Raw genomic sequence first — 26,827 nt, forward strand, 5'->3', positions numbered from 1 at the left:
AAGAAAAACTAATAAGAAAAAAAAAAAAGCTATTTTATGTTGTATAAATCCACCTTATTCCCCATTCTTAACCAGATATCAAGTTTAAATTGCTCTAAACACATGCACATATTGTTTGATGACTATGTGAGGTACAGAGATGCTTCTTTCTTTACAAATCCCACTTTGTGTACAGAGAGACATATGCATGTTTTTTGCATGTAAGCAACACTTCTGCATCTTTCTCCATGGATGTAAAAACCTGCAGTAAACATTTTCATTTAAAGATTGACTGAAGGACAACCCTTGTCTGACAGTTTCATAAACTGTGTCTGCTGAATGTTTTTACTCATTTTATTTCCATGTGAACAGGAGAGAAAAGGAGACAAGCTGCTGCTGATGAGTTGTTTACCTTGCCAAAAAGTGGTCTCAACATGAAGCAAGCTATCAAAACTCCCTCACTGCTTTTATGCTGCCAAATGTCTCGTCTGCCACAGCCAGTTACATGTCCACGTAGTAAAATATGGCATACAAAGCATATACAAAACATGGTCCCAAAAGGTCTTTTCAGTTTCAGCTAATGGTCTCATCATGTAGGCTGAACGCTTAAAGAAACAAAACCAGATGCTCATTTAAGTTTGGCAACGGACAAAGACATATGGGCCAAATCTCACAAAAAGTGACAGTAAAACCAGCAAGGAGCGGTGAAATCAACACCTGTTTTAATACACTGAGGTTGTTTTCCTCCATGACCCCTCAGACGATGTTTGAACCTCACAAACTGCTACATAACACTCATGTGTGAACATCTTCACTGCTGTCTGCGCAGGTGGTACAAGTGAGAGCAGAAAAAGCACAGCTTCCATTTTAGTTCACACCCAAATATTTTAGTTTATTCGTTTGGTTTTGATCGTCATATTCCCCCTTGTCAGCCAAGAGCATGTGCCATTTTAAAGAATAACCAAAAAAAAAAAAAAAAAAGCAAAAAACAAAAACAGTTCAAGCAAAAATGAATGTTATTTAAGATTTAACAGAGTAAACAATCTGGGTGTTTTGTCTACTTTTTTTTATTTTTTATTTTTATATAACAAGTTGATGCAGATGTCAGTGGTGATAGTCAAGACGTTAGTAAAAGCAAAATTCTGGAAATGTTGTGTGAGTGACTGCTGTCTAACCTTTTAAACTGCTCTTTATTGAAGTTCATGCTTTCTAACGAAGTGACACCTTTTTGGAAAGGAAAAAACAAAAAAAAGGACGATGAACAGTTGAAAAGATTGAGATGTAAACTCCATGACGTCATGTAAGTCAGAATGGATGACAGTAGTAACTAAGGCAACTTCAGCAGGGGCATGCTGCGCCACTTGCTCCTGAAAAACAAGCCCATCTCTGTCTGCGGGACAGTCTTTGACTCGAGGAGGAGGACGATGCATGGCAGGATGGAAAACTGAAGGGTTTTTTTCCAGTTCCTCGCCTCCTAAGTGGGCGTTTTATTCGCAGAGGAGCAGAAGAAGTAGGAGGAGATGCTCCTCTCATTCAGGAATTTTTCACTGAAAGAAATGTCACTCACTTGCAGGGAGGAAGAGGAGTTTTTTTCATCCTCGATTCCTACAGTAAGTCTTCTGAGCAAAAAGAAAAAAGAAAAAGGGGAGTAGTTGTCATAGTGACAGGACAGAAACATAAACGAGCACGATGATAACAGGAGGTTTGTTTAACACCTCCCATGTTCATCATCATTGAGATTCTGATCTTCTTCCTGTTTAAGGGTCAGTTAGTTCAAAGCCTCCACCATGAAACGCTACCGTGCCTGGGGCTAACAGCTTGCTGACTGGTGTGTAGTCATGGCGACAGTGAGGTGCGGCGGGGGAGCGGCCTCAGTCTGTGGGGACGGGGACGACGCAGATGTGCAGGAAGTTGTCGGGGTGACTGAGGTGCTCGCTGAGCCACTGCAAAGGAGTCTCCAGCAGAGGTTCGATCCCGTGGATCACTACCTGGTACCTCTTCTGCTCACCTGGGTGAAGACACAAAACAGCTGGTTAGCATCTGTAAAATCCCTCGTAAGCTCATTTATGTTGGAAGCGTGTAACACTCTGCGTGAGTGTGTGTGGGTTCATAGTGATTTCATTTCTTTCTACTTATTTAAATGCTTTTGATGTTTCTTTTTGACCATAAAAGAGGAAGAAAAGATCAAAGAGGACTGAGGAGGAGGGAAGATGAACCACTCAACTATTTAAATAAAAAAAAAAACCTAACGAGTGGAAAAGCAGCGAACGGCTGAGCGGGTAGAAGAGATTTAAGTTTGAAAAGTGGAGAAGTGAAAAAGAAGGAAAGTGCGGCGGGAAATATTGAGCATTCAGAGATGAAGGGATGATAAAAAGAACCAGAAAAAGAGTGAAGAGAGCAAAGATAAAAAAGACAAAGCTGGAGGAAGCCGAGAGAAAGAAATGGTTGCATGAGGTGAGAGAGACCACATCAGACATGACGGTATAATCTTTACCACCGCTGTGGTGGATGAGACAGAGGGAGAGAGAAAGTACAAGTGTGACTATGAGTGTGTGTGCTCACTTCTGAAACGGAGTAAGGTGACAGCTAAGTGTTTTTGTCTCTGCTGGCGGCAGGATTTGAATTTTTACCTTTCACTCTGACGGTGTGTGGTGAATCTGAGTGTGTGTGTGTGTAAAGTCTCCGGATATTGCTGGCCTCCTGTGACTGATACTGCTTCACTAAAAGGCCGTGACTGAAAAACGTTTGTCACGAGCAACGATCTTCTCGACCCTCTCAGATTCTTGAGGTTGCAGAATTTTGCAGGGATATTTGACAAGTCAGTCACATTAAGGAGGAGTGAGTATTAGTGATATTTTCAACAGTTCAAAAAAGCAGCTGTCACAGAACTTTTATGAAGTTTGAGAAAATCCACACGACACGTGTTACACAGTGGGTGTGTGAGCAGGAGGAACGCACTGATTTGCACTGTGGGAAATGTAGTGCGAATGGCATGGAAACTTTACTCGCTTGGTATCACAGCCACTTGTGATGCTTTTTACCACATGTAACTAAAATGTTATTATCACAAACTTCAACAATGACAAGATTTTATAAGAACACCTGAAGGCCGAATTCTGTGTGAAAGAAGTAATTTGATGCAGCAAGAAGAAATGAGAAAGTTATTTAACATTTTGAAAATCAAGAGAATACCGAAGGCGGTATTTAATGTCTTAATCATTTTAAATACATCGCATTGTATGAATCATTATAATTTTAAATGACTGGTAAGTGTACAGACACATATGCATACAAACCAGGATTCTTGCAGCTTAAGTCATTATAACATCAGTCTTATAAGCATATAATAAAGGCCATAAATTAGTTTAAAAAAACACCAAAAATCCAATACATAAGCTGTCAACATTTTCTACCAGTGAACTATAAATACTAATCCAGCTAACTGATGTGACTGCTTTTACTAGTCTTAATTTCACAAAGAAAAAAAATTGATTTATCATTTTTTGTCTAAATTTGGTCGGTTTTTTGACAGATTCAGCTACCGTTTGCACATTGTGTTTGCAAATAAATGGCATTTAGACATTTAGATAAATTTAGGCTTGAATTTCAAAATGGTCATTTGTTCAAACCTAAATGTTTTAATACATTGCTATTAAAATAAATACTTAAAAATTTTTTTTTTAATATTCTACCATCTAAAAGTGGCATTTCATGTCCCTCTAGCATATATATGTAGGTCCTGAATTTGCGTGAGAAGAAGGCAGACAATGCTATGCCCTTTCCCGTCTATAACTCCGGACCTCAGTCATGCACACACACACACACACACACACACACACACACACATCTGTGCAGGTTGTCCTCTTCAAACCACCCGCACTTGACATTTTAGCTCCACGTAATATCAGGAGGACGGTTGAGACAGAGCGTTAACTGACGGTCTGAGAAGCAGCTCCACCCTACACCTGCTGAGCAGCTAGCAAACAGAAATGTGCAAGAAATGCATGTCAGGACAACAACACCAGTTTCATAGGTTTCCCTCTGAAAGTTACAATTTTGCACATTAATGCAAATAAAGACAGTTGTTGAAAACTGGGATTAAGGACGTTGTAGCAAACATGCACATTTAAACATTTCTTTCCATGTATTTGCTGGCAGTAAGCCTGATGCAGGCTGTGAAGGGGGGGGGGGGGGGGGGGGGGTTCAAGTAAAAAGTTAAACTTTTTATTTTTGTGTGCATTAGAATTCTGTAAAATGGATTTCTTTCAATAAATTTGCAACCTTCCTCATGTTTAGGGAAATATGCTTAGAATTACACCAGAAGATGAGAAATACTACAAAATAAGTTGTTTAGAATAAGAATAATTTTTAACACATAGCAGAAACAGTGCATAATATAATATAGTAAATAATATTAAAATGGCCAGAATCTGAAACAGCTAAGAGATAAACACTTTTGATGTGAGACACCCAAACGAAGTGGTATAGGTGGGTTCATTTCCACATAATTTTTAATAATTTATTATAATCACAGAAAAAATGTTCTCCAACTAAAGTCTATTCAGCACTAATCTCAAATCTGAGAAAAGCAAGTGTGTCATATTAAATTTTATTACTTATTTTGATTATTTTGGCACATATATCAGTGAATTAAAATAAACAGAGAATTTAGTTTTTAACTTCAAATCAAAATATTCATCTATTTAAATAATAGGGGAAAAAAGAGGAAAAGTCTGGGACAACATTTGAAATTTTTTATCATTTATAAAAAAATATTACATCCTATACAAAGTAATATTTAACACTGATATACTGATACAACATTACAGTTTTATTAAAAACCCTGTAAACACCAACCAGCCAAGTGAGGCTGAGGACACCATAAACTGAGCAAAGTCCTGAGACTAGTTCAGTTCAGAAACACAGAAAGTAAAAGGTGTGATCCTGTTTTATGGGAGCACCAGTGAGAATGCACTTTCTCTGGTTGACACACACACACACACACACACACACACACACACACACGTTGAAGGAGGCGTTTCTTGCCCATCACTAACCTTCAACCCCTGCCTGGCAACAGGCAGCATCTGTGGGTGGAGTAGGTGTTTTACAGAATCATTATGAGAAATGGGGGAAATTCTCAATGAGCCACGCCCCCAAACACTCACACATGCCACAAACTCAAATACACAGTACTGTAGGTTATTACATGACCCACCTTCACCCATATTACTCACACACACAAAGCCTCACGCTCCAGCCTACGCATATTTGTACAGTAATTGAAAGACATTAGAAAAATGACGAGGGAAAAAAAAAAACCCAGAAAAAAACAAAAGGATCGTGTTACCGTCTGTAACATCGGAACAGCCGAGACTTGTTCAACTTAACGCAACTTTTTCCCCAACACAAACGTGCCATCAGGCTGTGTTGTTTTGACATCTTCTCATTTCCAGTAATGTTGAAGCCTGAGTTCTGTAAGTTCCCATTTCCACTCAGTCTTTCTCAGACTAATTAATTACCATTAAATATTTACTTGATGGCAATAAAAAAAAAAAAAATTATCCGGAACTGTCTTGCACTCTAGTTCAGTAACATATCACAACCAGATCACTGCAGTTAGTGTCATGTCATAGTATCCTGGAACCAAAATGTCGATGTATGTAACATTCTCACATCTCAATATAGGGGCAATTTTTCCCACAATGTTTGAACATAAATTCTTAATTATAAGAATAATTAAGAATAAAATTAAGAATAAAATTCCTCCAAGTAAAAAGTGAAGCAGCAGTGTTGCATAATATAAAACTATGACCATGTAGTTGGGTGGAAAAAAAACATGACAAAACAGTAATTACAGTACGTACAGAAGCTTTGATTCCCCCTCAGGCTCACTAAAAGTAAAATAAGAACCATCAGAGGATGTGGCATGTGAAAAAAAGACAATACTGAAGAACACTGCACAAGAGTTGAGAGTAGGTGTTTTCCCAGTTTAATTAACAACTTGTTCTGAAAATGACTGGAGTGACCATTTACTGCAGGAACAATAGTTTTTTAAAGATGTGACGGGATGCAAGCAGAAGATTTCAAAATGTTTATAGATGAGCTGGCAAATGTGGCAGAGAAGAAGAAAGTTGTGGCTTCCCTGCTTTGGCAGGAGTCTAACCCAACGCTGAGGAAGCAGCAAGAAAGAGGATGGATGGACAGAATTCTGCTTGTATAATATTTAACAGTTAAAATATGTTTTGATGCTAATTTTACTACATAATCAAGTATCGGTGCAACTCTACTTCCAAAAACAATCTGGGATGTTGTGTCAAATGCAGAATGATGCAGTACGCACATCATATCAATTAATTTTTTTCACAAAAGATTTCAGAAAACATAAGATGTTGGAAAATATTTGCTCATCTCAAATTTGGCGTTAGCTGCTAAGAATGTTTACCGTTGCGGCATTCCTTCTATTATTTTTTTAAAAAGAGGGTCCTACATTTTTACCCTAACTTTTAACTGAATTTTTGTTGTAGTTATCCATTTATTTTATTTATATGTAGTTTTTTGTTTTTTTTTAAATACATTTGTGCTTAAGTCTCTCATTTTATTTAGCCCTATTTTCGAGCATTATTTTTACATATATTTTAAATCCATCATTTTATGTTATTTATTTTTTTATGTTTATTTGATATTTGTTTTAACAGCAATATTACTTCAAGTATTTTGTTCAGGCTGACCCACCACACCGGGAACACACCTGCTCGGCCTGCAGGGTTGCTGTTGCAGCAGTTGCCCTGTCTGGATGGCTGGGGTCCTGCAGTGCAGCCCAATGGCTGTGGTGGGGACCCTGGCCTGCTGTGAGGTCCTGTAGTGGCACCAGCGTGGTCATGGGTGGGTTGCTTCTTGGTGTGGATGGAACCCTTATATACCCAGTTTCCTCACAGCAGTGGCAAGCCAGATTTTTAAATTTTACTAGTATTTTTAATAGCTATTATTATCATAGCTACTATATTATATATATTAGCTTTTTTATATTGGGGGACTTGCATTCTACGTGTGTGTTCGCATCTGCAAGTGTGTAAGAGAAACTAAAATACTTTTAAACTGCTTATTTTATTTTATCATACATGAACTGTTTTTACTTTGTAAAAAATGGTGTTGCGTTGCGGCATAAAAGGTGCTTTACAAATGAGATATGACTGAATTTTTGACTGATCAATAACATGTGAACATCTGGGAACTGAGGAAGGAAAAGACGAAACCAGTTGCAGAGGCTTTGGGAGTGGAGCGTTGTCCCTTTTCTTACTTCATTTCGGATTTTAGCTCATCACCAGGCCCAAGTTTAGTATATTGTGTTTTAAGTTAATGATCTACCAGATGTTTTCAGTTGGAGAAAGGTCTGAAGTGCAGGCAGGTCCGTCCAGCACCTAAACTCTTCTACTACAAAGCCATGTTGTTTTAGTAGTTGCAGCACACAGTTTACATGGTCTTGCCTTAATATGCAAAACCTTTTCTGAAAAGGACGATATCTGGATTGGAGCATTTGTAGCTCATGTTTATACATTTTAGCATTGAAAGTGCCTTTACAGGAGGTCAAGTTACCAGTTTAATGCCCCACCAAAGATGTAAACTTTAAAACTGATCACTTACAACAACCTGCCCAGCCTTATCTCCTCGAGACTTCAATGTTTTAATGTTAATAACCTGCTGTAAACTAATTACATTTAGCTCCAACAGGTTCCTACAGCTGCCTCATCCCAGTTTTATATGGCTATTTGGTGACATCAGAATAAAGATAAGGTAATATTTTTCATAATATAGTAAAATGCCTCACTTTTGCCATTTTCAGCCATTTTTGCCATTTTTCTAGTTCTATTGTAAATAAAATGTTGATTTTTAGGACTGGTATTTGTATCTTACGATTACTTAATATAGTTATTGCTTACTTTGATTACTTTTTCCACTGACTAAGTATTTATCTAAAGGCTTCTGATATAACATTGTTTAACTAAGGCTTTTGAAACCATAAGCAGGAGATAAATTCATGGGCAAATGAAAAGAAACCACTGATACATGGGGCTTCTTTACCAAACCACATCATGCTATTCTCATTACTGTAAACTATCACCTGTGATCTGCCAAGAATAAGTCCCAAAATAAACCCTTCCAAGGACTAAACATATCACAAAGTCCAAATAAAAGCTTCCTACTTTGAATAAAAAAAGGTGAATGGTATATATTAACATTCCATTGAGTAAACATTGCTTGTTGGAAAACTTCCCACCAGAAGAAATCCTAAGAGTTCCAACTGGTGAGAACATCCAGTAAACTAGAGGTTTATAAAGGTGACAAGTAAAGTTTCCAATAGATGTAGTAAATTTAGTGAGAGTCTTTCAAACTATTATCTAATTAATAATAACTGGTCTTTGCAGGAAAGTTGCTACTATAAAGAACTTGAATAATTTGTTTACTGACACATACACACACCCTGTGGTTGAGTGGTACACTACTGCCGGCCAAGACGACATGTTTTGTCAGCCGAGCGCAGCCAAATACCATTTAGGAAGACCGCAAGTCTTCACTTTCCTAACAGCTGAACAGTTTTTGGTGGAATAATTGGCATCTGGTTAGACTGACTGCCTGCTTCAATTAGCTGCTCACTGACTGCCAGACAAAAACAACAACTGACCAGTTTCTTTTGTCTTAAAACAACTTGTTTTAAACAACCAACGTTCCCAAATACAAAGAGGCAGAAATGGAGACAATACTCACATTTAACTCACTGGCTGCCAAAGACATTTGATTTAACATGTCCGGGAGCCAATGAGTCAATAAGCCGGAAAAAGCAAATATCTAAATAATTTAAAATAAAGAATATAATTTAATGACACATTTTTCTTCTATTATATACTTTAAGTCATAGTATTATATGGCTAGTGTCAAAACAGTTACACTACGATTTATATATGACCAGTGTGTATGTTGTATGATTTTTGGTGCATTTCAGCAGCATTTTCAATGTCAGGTTTTATGTGAAATGAAAGATTTTTCACACCATATCATTAGTGTCTGGTTTACTGACTGCCTGACTCCAAGAAAAGCTAAAAGTAATGATGTACTATGATTTATTTATGATCTGTCATTTTTAGGATTGTTTAACAATATGTCAACAAGACTTGAAAAATCCTGCCACAGGCTCTTCAAATCCAACTTAAAGATGCAAATTTCACTGATTTCTAACGAGTTTTACCAAATAAGTTCAAATTTACAAGTTTTGATTGCATCACTTACGAAGATTAACTGATTTGATAATGCAAATCTTTGGTTTAATTTTTAACCATTACAGTCCGAATAGCATAGGTCCTTGCCTCAATGGTGATGAAAGAAAATTGCTGTTAGACTAATAAAACATCAATATAAATGCATACCAAATGTAAACTTCATCTGTTGGTGTCAAAGTGGTGTCTGGCACCACCTCCATTCAATACTACACATAAGCAGGGATACTACACATAAGCATGGCGCTTTCCATGTGCCATGGAAAGCGCCATGTGCCATTCTATGGATGGCAAAGCAATTGACAGATAACAAAAGTGACAGGAACATTTATGGTGTGTAATGTTGACAACTGCATATAAAATGCAGAAATGTTATGAAACTAGACATAATATAGTTAAGCAAAACAAGCCAAAAATACCTCTTGGACTTTAAAGGGTTAAGTAATCATAATGCTGATCCAAAGCATGTGTTACATGTTCATATGGTGTTTCTTGGCAAAAGAAATCTCTGACCTGAATGAAACCATTTTTCCTGAAAGCTTATAACAGCATAAGGAAACCCAAATATTTGACAGTTTCCAATTTAAAAAATGTTAAAAGCTGAATAAAAAGTGACAGATAAAAGACGCCAGAATCCTAATCAATAATAAACAAAGTAATCGAGCAGATTTTCGAGCCATTCTGAAGTCCCCCGTCTGGTGTACACAGCGCACGCCTCTGCACATGAACCATAATCCACTATCTGGATGGATCAAACCAGCCACTGAAACCTGCACTTCCCCCTCCAACCTCTAAACTTTGATCAACACAATCTGCCTCCTTATTCAGTCTGTACGAGGAAGCATGACGGTGGGGGGGTCTAAAAAGAACCGTGTCAATTTTTTTACTCATATGGATGGGAGGGATCAGGGTGGGATTGATGGTGGGTGGTTGGGGGTGGGGAGTTTCCTCTGATTATTCACAGACAATAATCAATGCGAGGGTTTTTCACATTAAGGCTCACCTTTGAGAAAACCTGAAAAGAAAACAAAGAACACTTTGCTTACAAGAATTACTTATCAACATGATGCATTTCATCTGTGGGCAGAGTCACCTTTTTATGCTGCGACTTCTGCGGCCGACCGAAGCGAAACGTCTGCCAAAACCTTGCTCAATAACACACCTGCTTCAGGAAACGACAACACAATGAGCCAGCAGCAATGCATGTCGGTGATGACCGCTGTTTACAGGAACATGATGCTTCGGGTCTTTTTCCCACAACAGCCTCATGGCAATGCAGACTTTTCGGCCACAGCTTATTTGGGAATCCCCCTCTTCTTCTTCTTCTTCTTCTTCTTTTTGGCTCTTAATTCAAACCACCACCATTTGATTAGTGCAACTGGTTTCTGGGTCCCAGAGGGGTCAACACCAACCCTCATGCAGACATAACAGAGAGTTAGTTTGTTTGGGGAAAAAAAAACTATTTGATGTTTAAAAGATCACAGAGAGAAAGAGCACCCTAGATTTTCTTTTTGTTGTATGTTGGGTCTTTTAAAAAAAACACGTTGTCTGAACTCTTGAACAATAGTACAAGCAACCCCCCCCCCCCCCCCCCCCCCCATTCCCCTCTCTTCCAAACATCCCCACCCCACACAGTCCCTGAACACACGTCTCAGGCTTTCTAATCCAAACACGCCACCATAATCCCTGCCTATCGCCCAACACATCTACCAGTCGAGGAAGAGGTGGAAACCAAACAAACCAAAGGAGACAAAAGGGCACTTTCACCTTGATCAACCAGGCAGGCTGGCAGACTCCTCTGGGAGGGAGGAGGGAAAAGAAAAGCAGAGCTTTAACCTGAAAAGACATGAAAGATGTCCACAGCAGACAGGGAAGATGTTGAAGACTACACCTGAGACAGAGATATAGGATCAAAGAGGAAAAAGGCGTCTCAGATCAGGGAAACTACAGACAATAAGACACGAGAAAAGGAAGAACACATGAAAGAGGATATTTCTATTTCCATCACACAGTCACGCAAGCTTTAAACAAACCTTAAAATCGGGTAATAAATTCAGCCCCAATAAACTTAATTCATAACAACTGGACTGAAATGGATCGTTGTCTATAAAGCATCCATAACATGATTAAAAAGAATCCTTCCATAAGATCTTCAAGCCTGACAGCTGCTATTGTTCAGAGATGTCGAATGTTGGCTGGATCTTATTCTGCCTGGAGCCAAAAACAAACATCTTACTTAAAGGCTGGGAAAGCATGACAAAGCATTGTACAATGGGGAGATTGTAATGTGATGTCTGTAAGTTAAACTCAAACTTCTGCCCATTTATTGTTGGAAGGAGAGCACACACACAGCTTATTAAAGTGTTTTCATCTGGAAACAGCTGTTTGCTGCCACTAAAAATTAGACTGGAGCTATCGGCAGGATGTCTTAAAAATTTTAAATGACTTTTCATTTTGTTTTAAATTAGTTTTGTTATCAATTTTGAACTTCTTTTCACTTTGTTTTTGTTTTTCATGTTCGAAAGATTAAACTTAATAAACTCAACTAAATTAAACGGAAGAGAAAACAGGAGTGTTGCCGGCTGGACACATAAACAGCAAGTTGGATCTTCAGCAGACGCACCATATAGCCACAAGATGTTGCATCTGTGTATGATAAATCTATTTTCTCTCTGTAGATCACCTAAAACAGTTGTGAAAGATAGCATCATATAACTATGAATTGCCCCACTTGAACCATTTTTATTACCTACAGATTAGAGACTATGTTCGATCAAATTCTTAAACTTTCAACATCTTCCCTAAAAAACCCACCTTACTCCAGGCACCTCATTTCTGCTTTTGCACGTCTGTTTGATGGCCATAATGTGGTTGCTACAGATAAAATAAGGGGGGTTTGGAGCGAAAAGGTGGGCGCTGAGGTGTCAGAAGCAGTATGGAGCTAAAGTTTATCATCTTGTTAGGTTAACAGCTGGGACCAGTTAATTCAGTTTAAGGTTGCTCGTTGCCTGCATTATTCTAAACTCAGGCTGTCTCATGACTTCTGATTCTGCAGAGTACCAAATAAATTCTCAGATGAGTTATTTCACTGGTACTTTAAGACTTACAGAATAACTTTCCAACCAGATTCTGAACTTGTTGTCTTCGGCTACAGAAAACCTATCCTATTAATGTAGCAGTCTCTGATGGTAGGGATCATTGTTGCCAAAAGACTCATCTTGATGGACTGGAAGTCGACACCCTGCCTCCCTTTCAAAGGCGGTTAACTGATATGACTCAAGTCATACAAATGGAAAGACTCAGGTCGACAAGAACTAACTCACTTGGAAAATTCTCGGCTATTTGGGACACATGTCGTTCCTGCCTCCATACAATCAGTGCAAAGTGGGAACCTCACCTGCCCACTCCTGTTAGGGTTTGTTAGAAACAACGCGTGCACATTTGGTTTCAATGTGGCCGGCACTTTTACAGTTTACTCATGTCCCTGTTTTTATTTATTTTTACTTTTTGCTTGTTTTTGTAGGCACGTGTTTGGGCCTGTTTGTTGTTCTTGTCTGTTTATCTACTTTGAAAATTGCAAAATAAAATATTTAAATAAAACCCTAAAAGATATCAGCATTCAAACTGTTATTTTAATGATGAGACTCAGTTAGTTTAAACTTAGGTCACGTTCACATCAGCCTTTTTGATTCCAATTCTAGTTCATTTGCTCGGAAAGTCTGCTTCATTTGGGGAAATGTGAACGCACCAAACGAATTCTAATTCAGATGAAGCGGACCCGGTCCACCTACAAACTGAGGTCTCAGCCCAAGTTAAACGGACCAAATACAGGAAGTGGACCACAAAAAAAAAGTCACTTCCTGCATTTGGCGTAGCATTGCATTGTGGGTAAATACATAGCGATGGCGTTAAGGGTCCTCTGCCTCGTCTGTTGTTCATTCTGCGCCCATTGTTGCAGTGTATTTCTGCAGTATACTGGCATAAGACAAAATAAAAAAGTGAGTTTCCTGTTCCATGTTTAGCTCACACGTGGAGGAAACTGAGTTTTCTTCTTCATGTAGGTCTTGTCCTCTCTTTTGCTAAATACGAGTGCAGCGCCACCTTTGGTGGGAATGGGGATATATTATTCTAAAGGTTTGGTGCGTTTGACCAAAGTGCAGCGTGAACGCGATCTTGGTCTTTGTGGATACACCCAACCTACAACTGAGCCAAGTCCTTAACTGGACCAAGTCTAGCAGACTATCCTGACGTGAATGCACACTTAGAGAGTAAGCAAAGTCTTCTGCTTAATCACTGGGTTTGCAAAAGTGAAATGTCAACGGCTAACTACATAATAATCACAAAAGAACAAAACAATATATACAACAAACAAGCACAATATATATTAAGAATTTATTACATTTTCTAAAATTTAATATAAGAGGGTTTTAACATGAGCTTTATTATTTAATCTGTTTGCAGTCAGGGATCGGCTTAAAATTGAATGCTTTCCCTCTGTGAAGATGTTTATGAGACTATTGTTAAAACCTTTCCATGGATACTGTTACTGCTGCGTAAACAGTACAACATTCAGTATACTGTTACTTTCATACTTGGAATTGGGGCATAGCTAAGTGTACGCATCTAAATACTCACTTCTTGGTATCAAAGTACACCTACAGTACAGCATTAAAGACATTTGTTACATTATGTAGGACGTCAAATGCAGCACACGTCTTTTTGTCAGCTTTTGGTCTGAAAGTGAATGTGAGACATAAACAATGAGGAGGAGGATGGAGACAAAAAGAGAGACGGAGGGGTAAGCAGGCAGGCAGACAGAGAAGGAGGGGGTGTTAATAGTTCTTGTCGCCTCCGTGCAGGTGAGTCTCCTGCAGGTCCTCTGTCCTAACACACTATTGTCTCCTTATCTACTTCCTCTCTCCTCCTCTGCAGACACTGTCTGTTTAGACTGCAGTTTGTCTTCTCTCTATACCTCGCCTCTCATCTCTTCTTTCATTACCAGCACTCGTCTTCCACAGCTGCAACTCAGCCGTGTGCCGAAACTCCACAGAACTTCTGTGGAAAATGTGGTCAAAATGTTCACCGGCTGTTTGCAAATGATTTCAACTGATTATATTTAGTAGACACGCAATAATTTAATCAATATTTTGCATTTTCTTCTGAAACAGAGCTAATGAATGTATATTAGTATTTTCTGACTGGTGTTTTTTCCCCCTGAATATTAATATGACAGATCTTTGCACATTCCTGGTCGGCCAAAAAAAAAAACCCAAAAAACTATTTAACCAGCTTGCTCCAATTTATTTTACTCCTTTGCAGGGCATCTGTAAAAAAAAAAAAAAAAAAACAAAAAAAAAAAAAAAAAAAAAAAAAAAAAAACCTACTTTGCCTTGACCAAGTAAATATTGGATTTAATACCATTTTGAGAATAGTCTTGATTAGCTGTTTGGTAATTCCATGATTTTGTTCCCTTTTGTCTTCCATTTTGCACCTCGTTGTGGGCTTTGCTCTCTATACTGTCTATGGTCGATGCTGCCAGGCTTCTACGATATCCTGACACTTTTAAACAGCAAACTAAGACAAGACTTTTTCAAAATATTTAAGAAATCTTTTTTTTTTTTCATTTGACTGTAAAATCTTAAAGATGATCCATCAAAACTTTAGAACAAAAAATTACCAAATAACATAATCTCTACTTTGTTAACTGGATGAAACCTCACTGAGATTAGAAATCTCTTTTCCAAAGTGACCATGAAGGCAGCACAACCACATATTTAGAATATATGATAAAACAAGCAGATGTTGATCATATTATCAATGCTCATGTTTATGTAGGTGTGGATTCTTTTGTTAAACCAATAAAATGCAATAAAAATAATTGAATGAAAAGAAGGACAATTATTACTTACTTACTTACAAAACAAACAAACTCGAAATTTCAGTAAGCTGTTAAAAATGTATTGTCTTTGTACCAGTTCAGACTGGAGTTCCTCCTGTTGAAACACCTTACCTACATTTAGCTCTCTTTGTGCCACTTTACACACTTTCAGCAATCTTTCCTTCTCCTCCTCCCACATCTTCATTCACTGTTTATGGCAACTGCCTGTATTTTCCCTCATCTAACCTCCTGCTACATTGCATTATCTGACAGAAAAGATCTCAGAGATGCCTCTTATGGCAGTGTAAATAATAATAAAAGAAAAAGAAATGCGAGAAAAGGTGTTCCCCTCTCTTTCTCAGTTATGTAGATTGGGATAACCCACATTTGATAAGAAAACCAGACATAGTTACTTATCAACATCAGAGTTTAGCTGTTAGCTCAGGTTTGTAAGTCTGAATGTAAGTGAGTTTTTATCCTTTGTTTCTTTTAGTTTTTTCAATGATCACTGAGGCTGATGAAAATAAACAGCTACAGACTGAAAGTGTAACACTGAAAAAGAGTGAAGACAATATTCTTGCCAACGTTTCCTGTTGGCCTGTGTGGAGGCTTACCATCATTCGTTAGAGCATCAGGGTACATCTCCTTCAGCAGGTCGCCGAGTGTTTGTGTGTTGCCTTCGGGTGAAACGGGGCGATACAGTTTCTGGATGAACGGCCTGTCACTCAAGGTCTGCAATTAGAGCGCAGCAAATTAGCAAGTAGAGTGAGATAAATATAATTAATAAACAGTATAAATATATATATATATATATATATATATATATATATAAAAAATAATAAACAGGAAACGCTACAATGTGAGGAGGGTTTCCAACTGCACACAAATAGAGAGCAACTTTTTCCACTTTAATTTATTTAAAAATAACGATCCACATAAGAAAATCTGCTAGAGATTTAACATGCACAGAAGTGTGTGTTTATCAGTTACACGGATGCCAAACAAAACCCCACACATTTGGGAAAAGCAGACTAAATATCCCATAAAAAGGTTTTTTCCCGTATGATAACATGTGGGGACATTTTCATGTCTCAGAGTTCACCAGGTTAAGAGGGTGGGAAGAATTTGTGACACTGTGCACGCAAATGCTGTGAATGAAAAGTTGTCTGGGGCTTTGATGAGCCCAGCAGCATAGAATGTGATGTTTAGCAATCCACAATGTTTCTACACACGCTCTAAATGAGGCTGACATGTTTTACAAATCCGAATCTATCTGGAAGTCATTAACCGCTGCTTTACTACATATTTGGAAGAAAAGCAGTCATCTTCACAGAATAAAGGCTCATCTGCTGCTAAGTGGGATTCCCAGAAGGACACAACAGCACGACTTTTACCATTGTTCCATGAAAGGCAAACCATTCCTTCATATCCGATGAACAGATAGGTTGGAAGCCATGGATAATTCAGCTTGATGTTCCCTCTTCTTCATAACGTGAAAAAGAAATGAAACTAAAATCAAGTAAAAACTGCAAAGAGAATCTGATTAAGTTGAATTATTGATCAAATCTTCTCTTTAATTTAACTCAATTATTTCTCCCTTTTCCTACATTGCATTTTGCAGTACGAGACGTATCGTTGCAATGATGCGACCTTGAATTGTGACCTCTGCCTTAGTAAATATGGCAGTGATGTAGGAAGTGAGGCTTGTTGCACTGCTGGCCGTGATGTAAATTGGTCAGGGATGGAGCAACAGTTTAATGTAAACTGATTATAAGACGGCTAAACAAAAATGACGTGTGCAGAAAATATCTTTAGGGCATACTCAGCTGTGTTTGTCAAAGCCTCAACAATTTGTGAGTAACATATGGGAATCACAGTACAGCATTACCAGAAGACATTACATAAAAAATCTATTAAGTTAATGTACCTTAACAACATGGTTCATTTTAGATGTGCCACCATGTTCTTTTCAGACTAAATGTATGATTTGTTTATTTTTTCTGCATGAATCACACTAAACAAGCATTGTATCATGTACAAAACAAACCATTCGAACACATTACATAAACTTTCTTAGTATTTTGAAAATAAAAAATAAAAACATGAGTTGAAGATTCGAAGCTGTAATTTAGAGACATGGCTTGTAATTGTTAAAAGCACAACATTTGACACAAAGTTACAAGTTACGATGCAAAGTGATCAAAGCATAGCATTTAATTTTTTTATTTTTTTTTTCCACAATTCGGGCTGATATTTGTTTGTAATTCTACACACTAAACACTTCACTCACTTACTGAACATCTGAATAAATGTGTGTTTTTTTCTTTAACATCTCGCTGCAGATATAAGCAGAATATGTTCTTATTGGTGATCTAAATATCCATCCATCTACTTCCCACCACTCATAAGGCCAAAGCAGAGACATCCAGACTACTTTCTCATTGGTGATCTTATTTTTTCTGTGACACCTACAGCGTGTGATCGTGGGTGAGTATCTGTTAAAATTGGGAGCTTTGCCTTTTGGCTAACTCCCTCACTCCTGCCTCAAAACAACAGCATGTCAACTGCCTGACTCTAATGTTTTCTTAGTGTTCAGAAATGCTGCAAAGCTTTTAACCCGTGCACCTTCTGGATGGGATTCTTTGTTACTAGTACAGACTTTTAGCTCTTGCTAGCATAAGTGCTAATCTGTGGGATTAGCATCTCCATTCACACAAAGGCAAACAACAGACAATTTAAATGATACAAGTTAAATCTACCAAAACATTTGCTTGTATAAGCTCCTCAAAACCTGTTCCTGAGTGTGATTCTGGCATGCTAGGAGGGATGCTCTTTGTAAATGTCAGTCTCGCTATCACTTCAGGGTAAAGTTAAAAATTCAGTGGTTGTTACCAAGTGACCTACGTCCTTAGTGCACATGAAATGATTGACAGGAGCTGGCAAACATCCAAGGTTTAGCAACAGGTGGTGACTTATGGCATGTATTCCATTTGCTTAATCACCTGACATATTTAGCCAGCTAATTGTACTAATGAGCAGTGCATGTATAGCTGAAAATGGTCTAATCATTGTTAAAACCAGACCAAAATCCCAATGGTTTTGTTGTGATTCGTTGTAAACAGTTGATTTTGGTTAAATCTGCTCATTAATGGTGAACTATACATGTTACTATTAATCACTTCAAGAGATGTATCAAATATTAAAGACAAACGTAATAACAAGCTTATATCTTGCGGACAAACCAAGCATTTAGGTGATAGAAAAAATAATTAGATGGAGCTTTTCTTTTTAAATGAGAAGTTCAGTATCCTTACTGTTAAAATTCCAATGATATAATGAGAAAATACAATATATACAATGGAAGGCATATCTACTTTAAAAGAGAGCAATAGGACAGGCTGATACCCAACCTGAGGTGTCAAAAGGAGAGTCTGACACACTATAGGGCCTAATCATGGAGCTGTAAAAAGGAAACTAGCAAGGACCGGGATCGAGTAACCGAGTGGTAACTACACACCACAGAGCCGGGCGCGAACCAGCAAGAGGAAGGTGGTAGAGGAGGCGTGAAGCCCGTGCTAAGGTTACACAGAAATACTGAGTCACTGACAGGAAGCATGGCCTTTCGTGCGGGATCACGACCGAGAGCCAGAGCAGAGAGAGTGCGCTAAGTGACAGCTACTTCATTGCATTTTTAAATAGGCAACCATGAATTATTGAGCCAGGCGGCGTACAAAGAAGAGGCTATTGATCCATAAGGAGAGAAGCATGATACTGTTTGGATGAAGACACTTTCTTTTCAGCTGGTGTGACACCTTAGCTGGCACAGCAGCACATGGCAACACAACAAGAGCGAGGTGTCATTAGGATTCAGGTGAAAAGATATGGCTCGCTCTCGGTGAGTGAAAAGCCCAGCGGAACTCAAGATGTCCCCTAATTGATGGTTGGGGAATCAATCCACCTAATTGATGGCAAAACAATGAAGAGGGGTAAAGCACTGTCAGTCCATGTGCGCTTCCAGAAACTGAGAGGGGTGAGAGAAACCATTTCCACTGAAGTCTGAGATCATCCATTGGCAAATTAAAATTCCAGCCTCAATCTTAAAGGTAAAACAAAGTTTCCGAAGGAGCTAGAAAATTAAGTAAAAACAAAAAATACACACTGGAAGCTTAGGTGTGCCACAAGAATGCCATGCATTTTCCAATCACTTTCCAACTACCGCAAGTGAAATATATCTCAGGATGATCGTTTTATAGTGTAAAAACCTGATTACAAACTATAGTCATATTTTAAGTCGACTAATCAGACCATTTAAAATGAATTAGTCCTGACGATGTTATTAAATACACACAACACTACTTTTGCCATTTTCTCCATCAAGGCTAATTCAGCATTCATCTTGCATCCTACCTGACCTGTTAGCTCTCTCTCCAGCCATCAAAAGACCATCTTATGATGGATCTTGTTTTGTCTCTTTCTCTCTTTTAATCTTCTTGGTTTCTTTGCTGAATCAGTGACATTGTGTGTTCAAAACAGCCAGTTCCTTATTATACTGTGAAGAGAAATGTCTCTTTGACTCCAGGATGTAAAAGTTTCTCAGCCTCAGGACTCTGCTAAGCAGTAGAGGCTCTAGCAATGCACATGATAGATGTCACTGTGTTATCGAACAAGTTGGGAACACAGAGTTTTAAGGTTAGAAAGTTACGTAATGCATTTTTAAATGCATAAATGAAAAACAAAAACAGGACAGTAGATAAACAGGACAGGGAGTCAAAGAGAGAAGGATTTAAACCTGTGCCGGCCTTGTCGAGGAGCTGCATATGAAGCTCCACATACGAGTGTTCAGCGAAAACAAAACCAGCCATTTTTTATTGTATGCCTGGTCTTTTTGCTTCTGAAGTGCACCATGTTCTTTACAGTTAAGTGGATCCTCGCAGGTAAGTTAGCTTCATCTCATATAATGCACATTTCACCTTGTCTAACTGAGTGAAAAACGGCCAGGCTCTCCTTTGTCTCGTCTCCTATGGTTTATCACTTTGGCTATAGGCAGGAACAGCACTGTAAACATTAGTTCTGCAGCTTTATGTAGTGAAACTTCACTCCCCTCCTACCCCGAACAAAAATAGCAGTCGACTATATGTGCCGTTTCCATAATAATTATTTATCATTACTATTACAGATCAGTTCTGCATGTGCTTACTACACAGTATTCAGCACACAGTGAACGGCGTAGAGAGTAGGAGTAGGCAGCTGCTGATTCATCTCAGACTATACTTCAATGGAACAATGCCTCATGATTTTGCAGCAAATAGTTCCATGTCAAAAACTAATAATACACAGACCAAAACTAAGGTGAAAAGCTCAATTTTGCTTTTTTTTTTTCATTTTCTATAAAATGTTATGATTTAAATACCACACTATGAACTAAGAAAACTTTATCACATTTAACCTGGTTGGAAGCATGAACAGCAGCTCTACCTTTGGATTCATCTTCAAAATATTGACTTTAGGACAAAGTATGAATGTGCATGGTTATTTATCATCTCATTTGTCTCTGTGATGGACTGGCAAGCTGTCTAGGGAATGACCTGCTTTTTGCCTAACGGCAGCTGAGACTGGCTCCAGTTCCCCCATGACCCTTAATTAGATCTAAGAGATATTATTAAAAAAAAAAAAAAAAAAAAAAAAAAAAAGATGAATAAATGGATGAATACCAATTATAAGTTAATGCACCCCATGGAAAGTAAATACTTATGCCAAAGCAAACCAAACATTTCCAGAGCCCATTTATATTTCGGTTGATAAACTAAAGGAAGGTTTTACAGGTGGCTTCAGAACATTTTTTCTTTAAATCCCCTGGTAAAATATATATAAAGAAAAGCTTTCCCTTTCATTGACATGTTTAATCAAAAACAAAGGGGAAAAAAAACACACTGACATATCTCAACCACAGCTTACACACTGTCTTCAGCATAGAAAGCACCTGCTGTCCATGAAATGATTACACAGAAATGTTTCAACAATTCCAACATTTTGTAATTGTTTGTGCAGTCACCACATCCCCCTTTACTTAGTCAGTCATAGCAAGATATCTGGGAAGCAGTAAACACGCAGTCTTCAAAGCAGGCTGCTTCCAAAGCACCGCAGTAAAGGTGCCTTCCAGCTCTTGCGTAAAAGGTTAGTAAGGGTCTGAGTCATGAAGCGGGAACAGAGGGCAGTACCAGTCCAGAAAAACAATGTGAGATGTCTTCAAAGCAAAACGGTAATTTTCACTTTCCGTTCCACGAGACGACGGCCCCTCTGGTTCTTTAAATCATAGAGCGGCGTCATTGCTGGAGCTGAAGGAAACACTAGAAAACAAAACAAGCTAACGCACGCATGGACACACACTATCAGTCTTACACAATGCAACACGTATGCCAAGTAGTGGAGTGGAACCCCTTTAAAACGACTGAGACAAATGAAAGGAAAATGTCAACACTGAAGCGGAAGCATGAACAAACATGGAAAAGTTTGCCTAAATTTGAAACAGATAGATTTAGAGTAATCATTTTTGGAGCCAGAAACAGCTTCATTTTAACTGCATAAGACTTAATGTGTTATTTCATTTCTACTAATTATCTAAAAGCTGAATTATTTAAGTGATTATTTAGATTTGTTTGGGACAAAATAGAAGACACACAAACATAAAAGTGCTGTCCGTGTCTTCTTCATGAGGACACTGGGCCAGACGGAAACGAGCCCTCTGTTATTTGCACTGAGTATTGTCATTAATTCTGTCTGCATCAAACACAGCACGTTATTTACACTAAATACCACAATCTGCCTTTAAAGGACTCTGTGTGAGCGTGTGTGTGTGTGTGAGTATGAGGGTGGAAGGAGGATAAGAATTAAAGGCGTCTTTCTTCTATGGCAGACATTCTGCTGTAAAGTCACTTGTGAAGACACTTAAATGAAGACACAAACATTTTCTTGCAGGATGAGGAGATAAATTGATTTGACTCATTTGGATTTGCTTTGTCCTGGATCTCTTGAGGCCCCCTGCAGGTTTTGTTATTGTTTTTAAATATGTTTTATGTGTTTAAGGCCTTTGGCACTGACAGTAAATTGGAGAAAGCTGGCCAGAGTCTCCATACGATGTAACGATCCATCTTTCCTGGGTGAAACGCTGCTCCCTCTACTCCCAGACTGGCTGTTTAGTATAAATGGTTTGGTTTCCTTGGTTAATTTAAGCATTTTATGTTGGTTAGTAAGATATATATATATCTTTGTGAAGTCAATCATCTCTTCCATATTTTTTTAAGGCCCTCAAACTGACCACAACTGTTATTTATGATGATTTATCTTCATAAAAATCTGAATTTATGTTTTATGCCTTTTAATATCACTGCCAATGCTCCTCTTAAGCTTCTGTAATTAACAGCTAGCTCAGCCCTTGTCCCACCTGTATCCCATGGCGACACACACAAACGCATGTGCACAAACACACACACACACACGCACAAAAAAAACTAAATAATTAAAGATAGCAGCTAGCAAGGAAAGCAGAAGGCTTGTTCCTAAAAAAAAAAAGCACAGTTCTTTATTTGTGACTGTTTTATGTTTTGCAACTTCAGACTCGGAAAACAAGTAACGACACGTTAATAAATTGGTTAAAAGGCTTTTTCTTCCAAAAACAACTGATCAGCAACTCGAACAGCAACATGCTGCTTGGAGGGAGAAATGTCTGCTGATAGCTGAGCTGACACTGACACTTTGTCGTTTGAATATATCGTTTACTTTGGCAAACTGAAGGTTATAACGGAGCCCGATGACCAAAGCTTGTTACATACTCTGTTAGTAGCGAGAACCTTTATCTTGTTCCTGACGCTACAAGAACAAAAGTAAACTTTGTATTGGTCCGATCAGTTCCTACTGTACAAGAAGCTTCAGATGCCATAGGACTGCTGCAAGCTGATGTCTGTGTTTTCATGTGTAATGAACAACTGACCCAGTTATTTAATATTTAATGAGAAACTTTGTCCGTTGAAGGGTGGGGTTGTCCACATGGTGGTATCCATGCCTTTAAATACCACATGTGTTTATACTTTATCATACTTTCTCACTAACTAAATCAGCTGAGCAAGAAAACAACAAAATTTCTAACTTTACTTTTGCTGAGTAAAGTTCTGTGACTGGTTTAGGGAGCTGGTTTACTGGAAAGCAGCAGATTTCTGGCACACCAACAGAGCTGGAACCAGACTGGTGTCTGTCTGAAAGCACAATCAGGTACACAGAGAATACAGCCATCTTTCACAGAAACTCCTGCTCAGACAGGATTTAATTAATCCTAAGCACAAAACTAACTATAAATCCTTTGAATTCCTGGCATTAAATTTATCTAATCCAAAATGGAATTCAGAGAAACCGCTCCTTTTAGCATTAGTGTATCGCCCACCTGGACCTTACTCCGAGTTTCTGACCGAATTCTCTGATCTCTTGTCTGAGTTAGTGCTGACTACTGATAAGGTCATTGTACTAGGTGATTTTAATATTCATGTTGACGATGAAAATGATAGTTTAAACATTTCCTTTAGCTCTATTCTAAACTCAATTGGGTTTTCACAAAATGTCAATGGAGCCACTCACTCTCATGGCCATACTCTTGATCTTGTTCTAACATATGGTATTGAGACTGATAAGCTCAAAGTATTTCCTCAAAACCCTGTCTTGTCCGATCACTTCTTATTAACCTTTGAATTCACTTTATTTGATTACTCACTGACCAAAAATAAATTCTACTATAGTAGATGTTTATCAGACAATAATATTACAAAATTTAAACAATCAGTTGAATTAATTTTTTCACATCTACCATGTGTTAGCATGACTGAGAGTCCCCCTTTAAGCCTTACTCCTGCTCAGATTGATCAACATGCTGATACTATAACAGCTTCAATGCGTACAACCTTGGATAATGTTGCTCCCCTAAAGAAGAAGAAATTAGGTAAGATTATGAAGGCTCCCTGGTTTAATTCCCAGCTTCGAGCTCTAAAACAGGCATCAAGGCGTTTGGAAAACAGATGGCGTTCATCAGGACTAGAGGAGTCTTACTTAACCTGGAAAGAAAGTTTAATCGTATACAAAAAAGCCTTACGTACAGCAAGAACAGCTTATTATTCATCATTGATAGAGGAAAACAAAAACAACCCTCGGTTTCTTTTCAGCACTGTAGCTAGGCTTACTAGGAGCCGGAGCGCTGTTGAGCCATGTATTCCTTTCTCACTTAGCTGTGATGATTTCATGTATTTTTTCAGGAATAAAATTGACACTATTAGAGATCAAATTCACAATACTCTTCCTTCTACCTATAATGTTGAGCCTGTTGTGGTCTCCGAAGCATCCTTAGAACCAGGATCTGACTTGTGTCTAAATAGTTTCTGTCCTGTCCAACCCTCTGAATTAACTAAAATAATAGCTTCATCTAAACCATCCACCTGTATCTTAGACCCTCTCCCAACGAGCCTCTTTAAGGACATTTTCCCTTTAATTAATACATCACTACTAAGTCTTATCAATATGTCTTTAGTGACAGGATATGTACCACAATCATTTAAAACTGCTGTAATCAAGCCTTTACTTAAAAAGCAATCTCTGGATCCAGAGGTGATAGCAAATTATAGACCTATATCTAACCTCCCGTTTATGTCCAAAATTCTGGAGAAAATAGTTTCCGCTCAGCTACATGCCCACCTGAGTAGAAATAATTTATGCGAGGAGTTTCAGTCAGGATTTAGAGCTCATCATAGCACTGAGACAGCATTGGTGAAAGTTACTAATGACCTTCTTATGGCCTCAGACAATGGACTTGTGTCCGTACTTATCTTGCATGATCTTAGTGCTGCATTTGATACAGTCGATCATAACATTCTGTTACAAAGACTAGAACAGGTGATTGGAATTACAGGTACAGCGTTAAGCTGGTTTAAATCATATTTATCTGATAGACTTCAGTTCGTTCATGTAAATGACAAGTCCTCCTCCCAAACTACAGTAAGTCATGGAGTTCCTCAAGGTTCTGTACTTGGACCAATACTCTTCACGCTATATATGCTCCCTTTAGGCAAAATTATTAGACAGCATGGAATAAACTTTCATTGTTATGCAGATGATACTCAACTATACTTATCCTTTAAACCAGATTAAACAAATCAGCCCAATAGGCTACAAAATTGTCTCATAGACATAAAGACTTGGATGTCTAGAAATTTTCTCCTCTTAAACTCAGATAAGACTGAAGTAATTCTCGTTGGATCTGAAAAACTCAGAGCTAAATTTTCCGGTTTTGTAATGAACCTGGATGGCATTACTTTAGCTTCCAGTGCTACAGTGAGAAACCTTGGAGTCATATTTGACCCTGACCTGTCCTTTGGTCCACATATTAAGCAGGTTACTAAAACAGCCTTCTTTCATTTACGTAATATAGCCAAAATTAGGGACATTCTGTCTCAGAGTGATGCAGAAAAACTGGTTCACGCTTTTGTTACTTCGAGACTAGATTACTGTAACTCTCTATTACTGGGCTGTCCTAAATATGCCCTGAAAACCCTTCAGCTGATCCAGAATTCTGCAGCCAGAGTCCTGACCAGAACCAGCATGAGAGATCATATTTCTCCAGTTTTAGCCTCTTTTCATTGGCTGCCTGTTGAATCTAGAATAGAATTTAAAATCCTTCTCCTTACATATAAAGCCCTCCACAACCAGGCACCACTATATATCAAAGACCTCATTGTTCCTTATATACCAAGCAGAGTACTTCGTTCGCAGACTGCAGGCTTACTTGTGGTTCCTAGAGTCTCAAAGAGCCGAGCAGGAGGCAGAGCCTTTGGTTATCAGGCCCCTCTCTTATGGAATAAGCTCCCAGTTAGTGTTAGGGAAGCAGACACCCTCCCCACCTTTAAGACTAGGCTGAAGACTTATCTTTTTGATAAGTCCTATAGCTAGGGATGGTTAGCATCCCTTAGTTATGCTGCTATAGGTTTAGACTGCTGAGGGACATTTCCTGATACACTGAGCTTCTTTCTTTTTCTCTTTATCTCTTTCTTTTACCCCCCCATAACAGTGTTGCATCATTAACATGTATGTCTCCTGTCTCAGCAGGTCTCCCTGGCCGGGAGTAGCAGTTCCTGTTGTCTGTTGTCCTTCTGTCCTCTTCCCCCCACACAGCAGAGGCAGATGGCTGCCTGTCCTGAGCCGGGTTCTGCCGGAGGTTTCCTTCCTGTTAAAAGGGAGTTTTTTCCTTCCCACTGTTGCCAGTGTGCTTGCTCAGGATGGGAGATTGAGTTGGACTCAACTCAATCTGTTGGTTTCCTTATATAGGCTATTATGAATTGGCCTTCATTATGTTTTCCCCTCTGTCTGTAAAGCGTCTTGAGATGGTATTGCCGTGATTTGACGCTATATAAATAAAGTTGAATTGAATTGAATTGAACACGATTTGCATCAGAAGAATCATTTTCACAGAGTATCCCGTATGATGATAAAGATGCCTGGTGGAAAGAGAGATCACGGATACGGTCACGCTGCACGTTGGCAAAGATTTTATATGGCAGGAAAGCCAAAGTCCAGCTCAACAACCTCAGTTTATTTAAAACATCATGAAAACACAAAGCACACTAGAAGCACTCGGAGAGCGCAGACCTCCACCACACCCCTGTTTTTT

General features: G+C 38.5%; 1 protein-coding gene across 1 annotated transcript in view; it reads right to left on the minus strand.

Annotated features, from left to right (window-relative positions):
* Positions 1 to 319: 319 nt before the first annotated feature.
* atg5 (ATG5 autophagy related 5 homolog) overlaps positions 320 to 26,827 on the minus strand; it is a 32,182-nt gene continuing 5,674 nt past the window's right edge. Inside the window, exons 2-3 of the mRNA XM_079240168.1 lie at positions 15,744 to 15,861; positions 320 to 1,987 (exon numbers count right to left, since the gene is read on the minus strand). Coding sequence (XP_079096294.1) covers positions 1,851 to 1,987; positions 15,744 to 15,861 — 255 coding nt within the window. The 3' untranslated portion in view covers positions 320 to 1,850. The remainder of the gene's footprint in view (positions 1,988 to 15,743; positions 15,862 to 26,827) is intronic.

This window comes from Telmatherina bonti (assembly GCF_933228915.1).
Source record: "Telmatherina bonti genome assembly, chromosome: 5".
NCBI classification, from domain to species: domain Eukaryota; kingdom Metazoa; phylum Chordata; class Actinopteri; order Atheriniformes; family Telmatherinidae; genus Telmatherina; species Telmatherina bonti.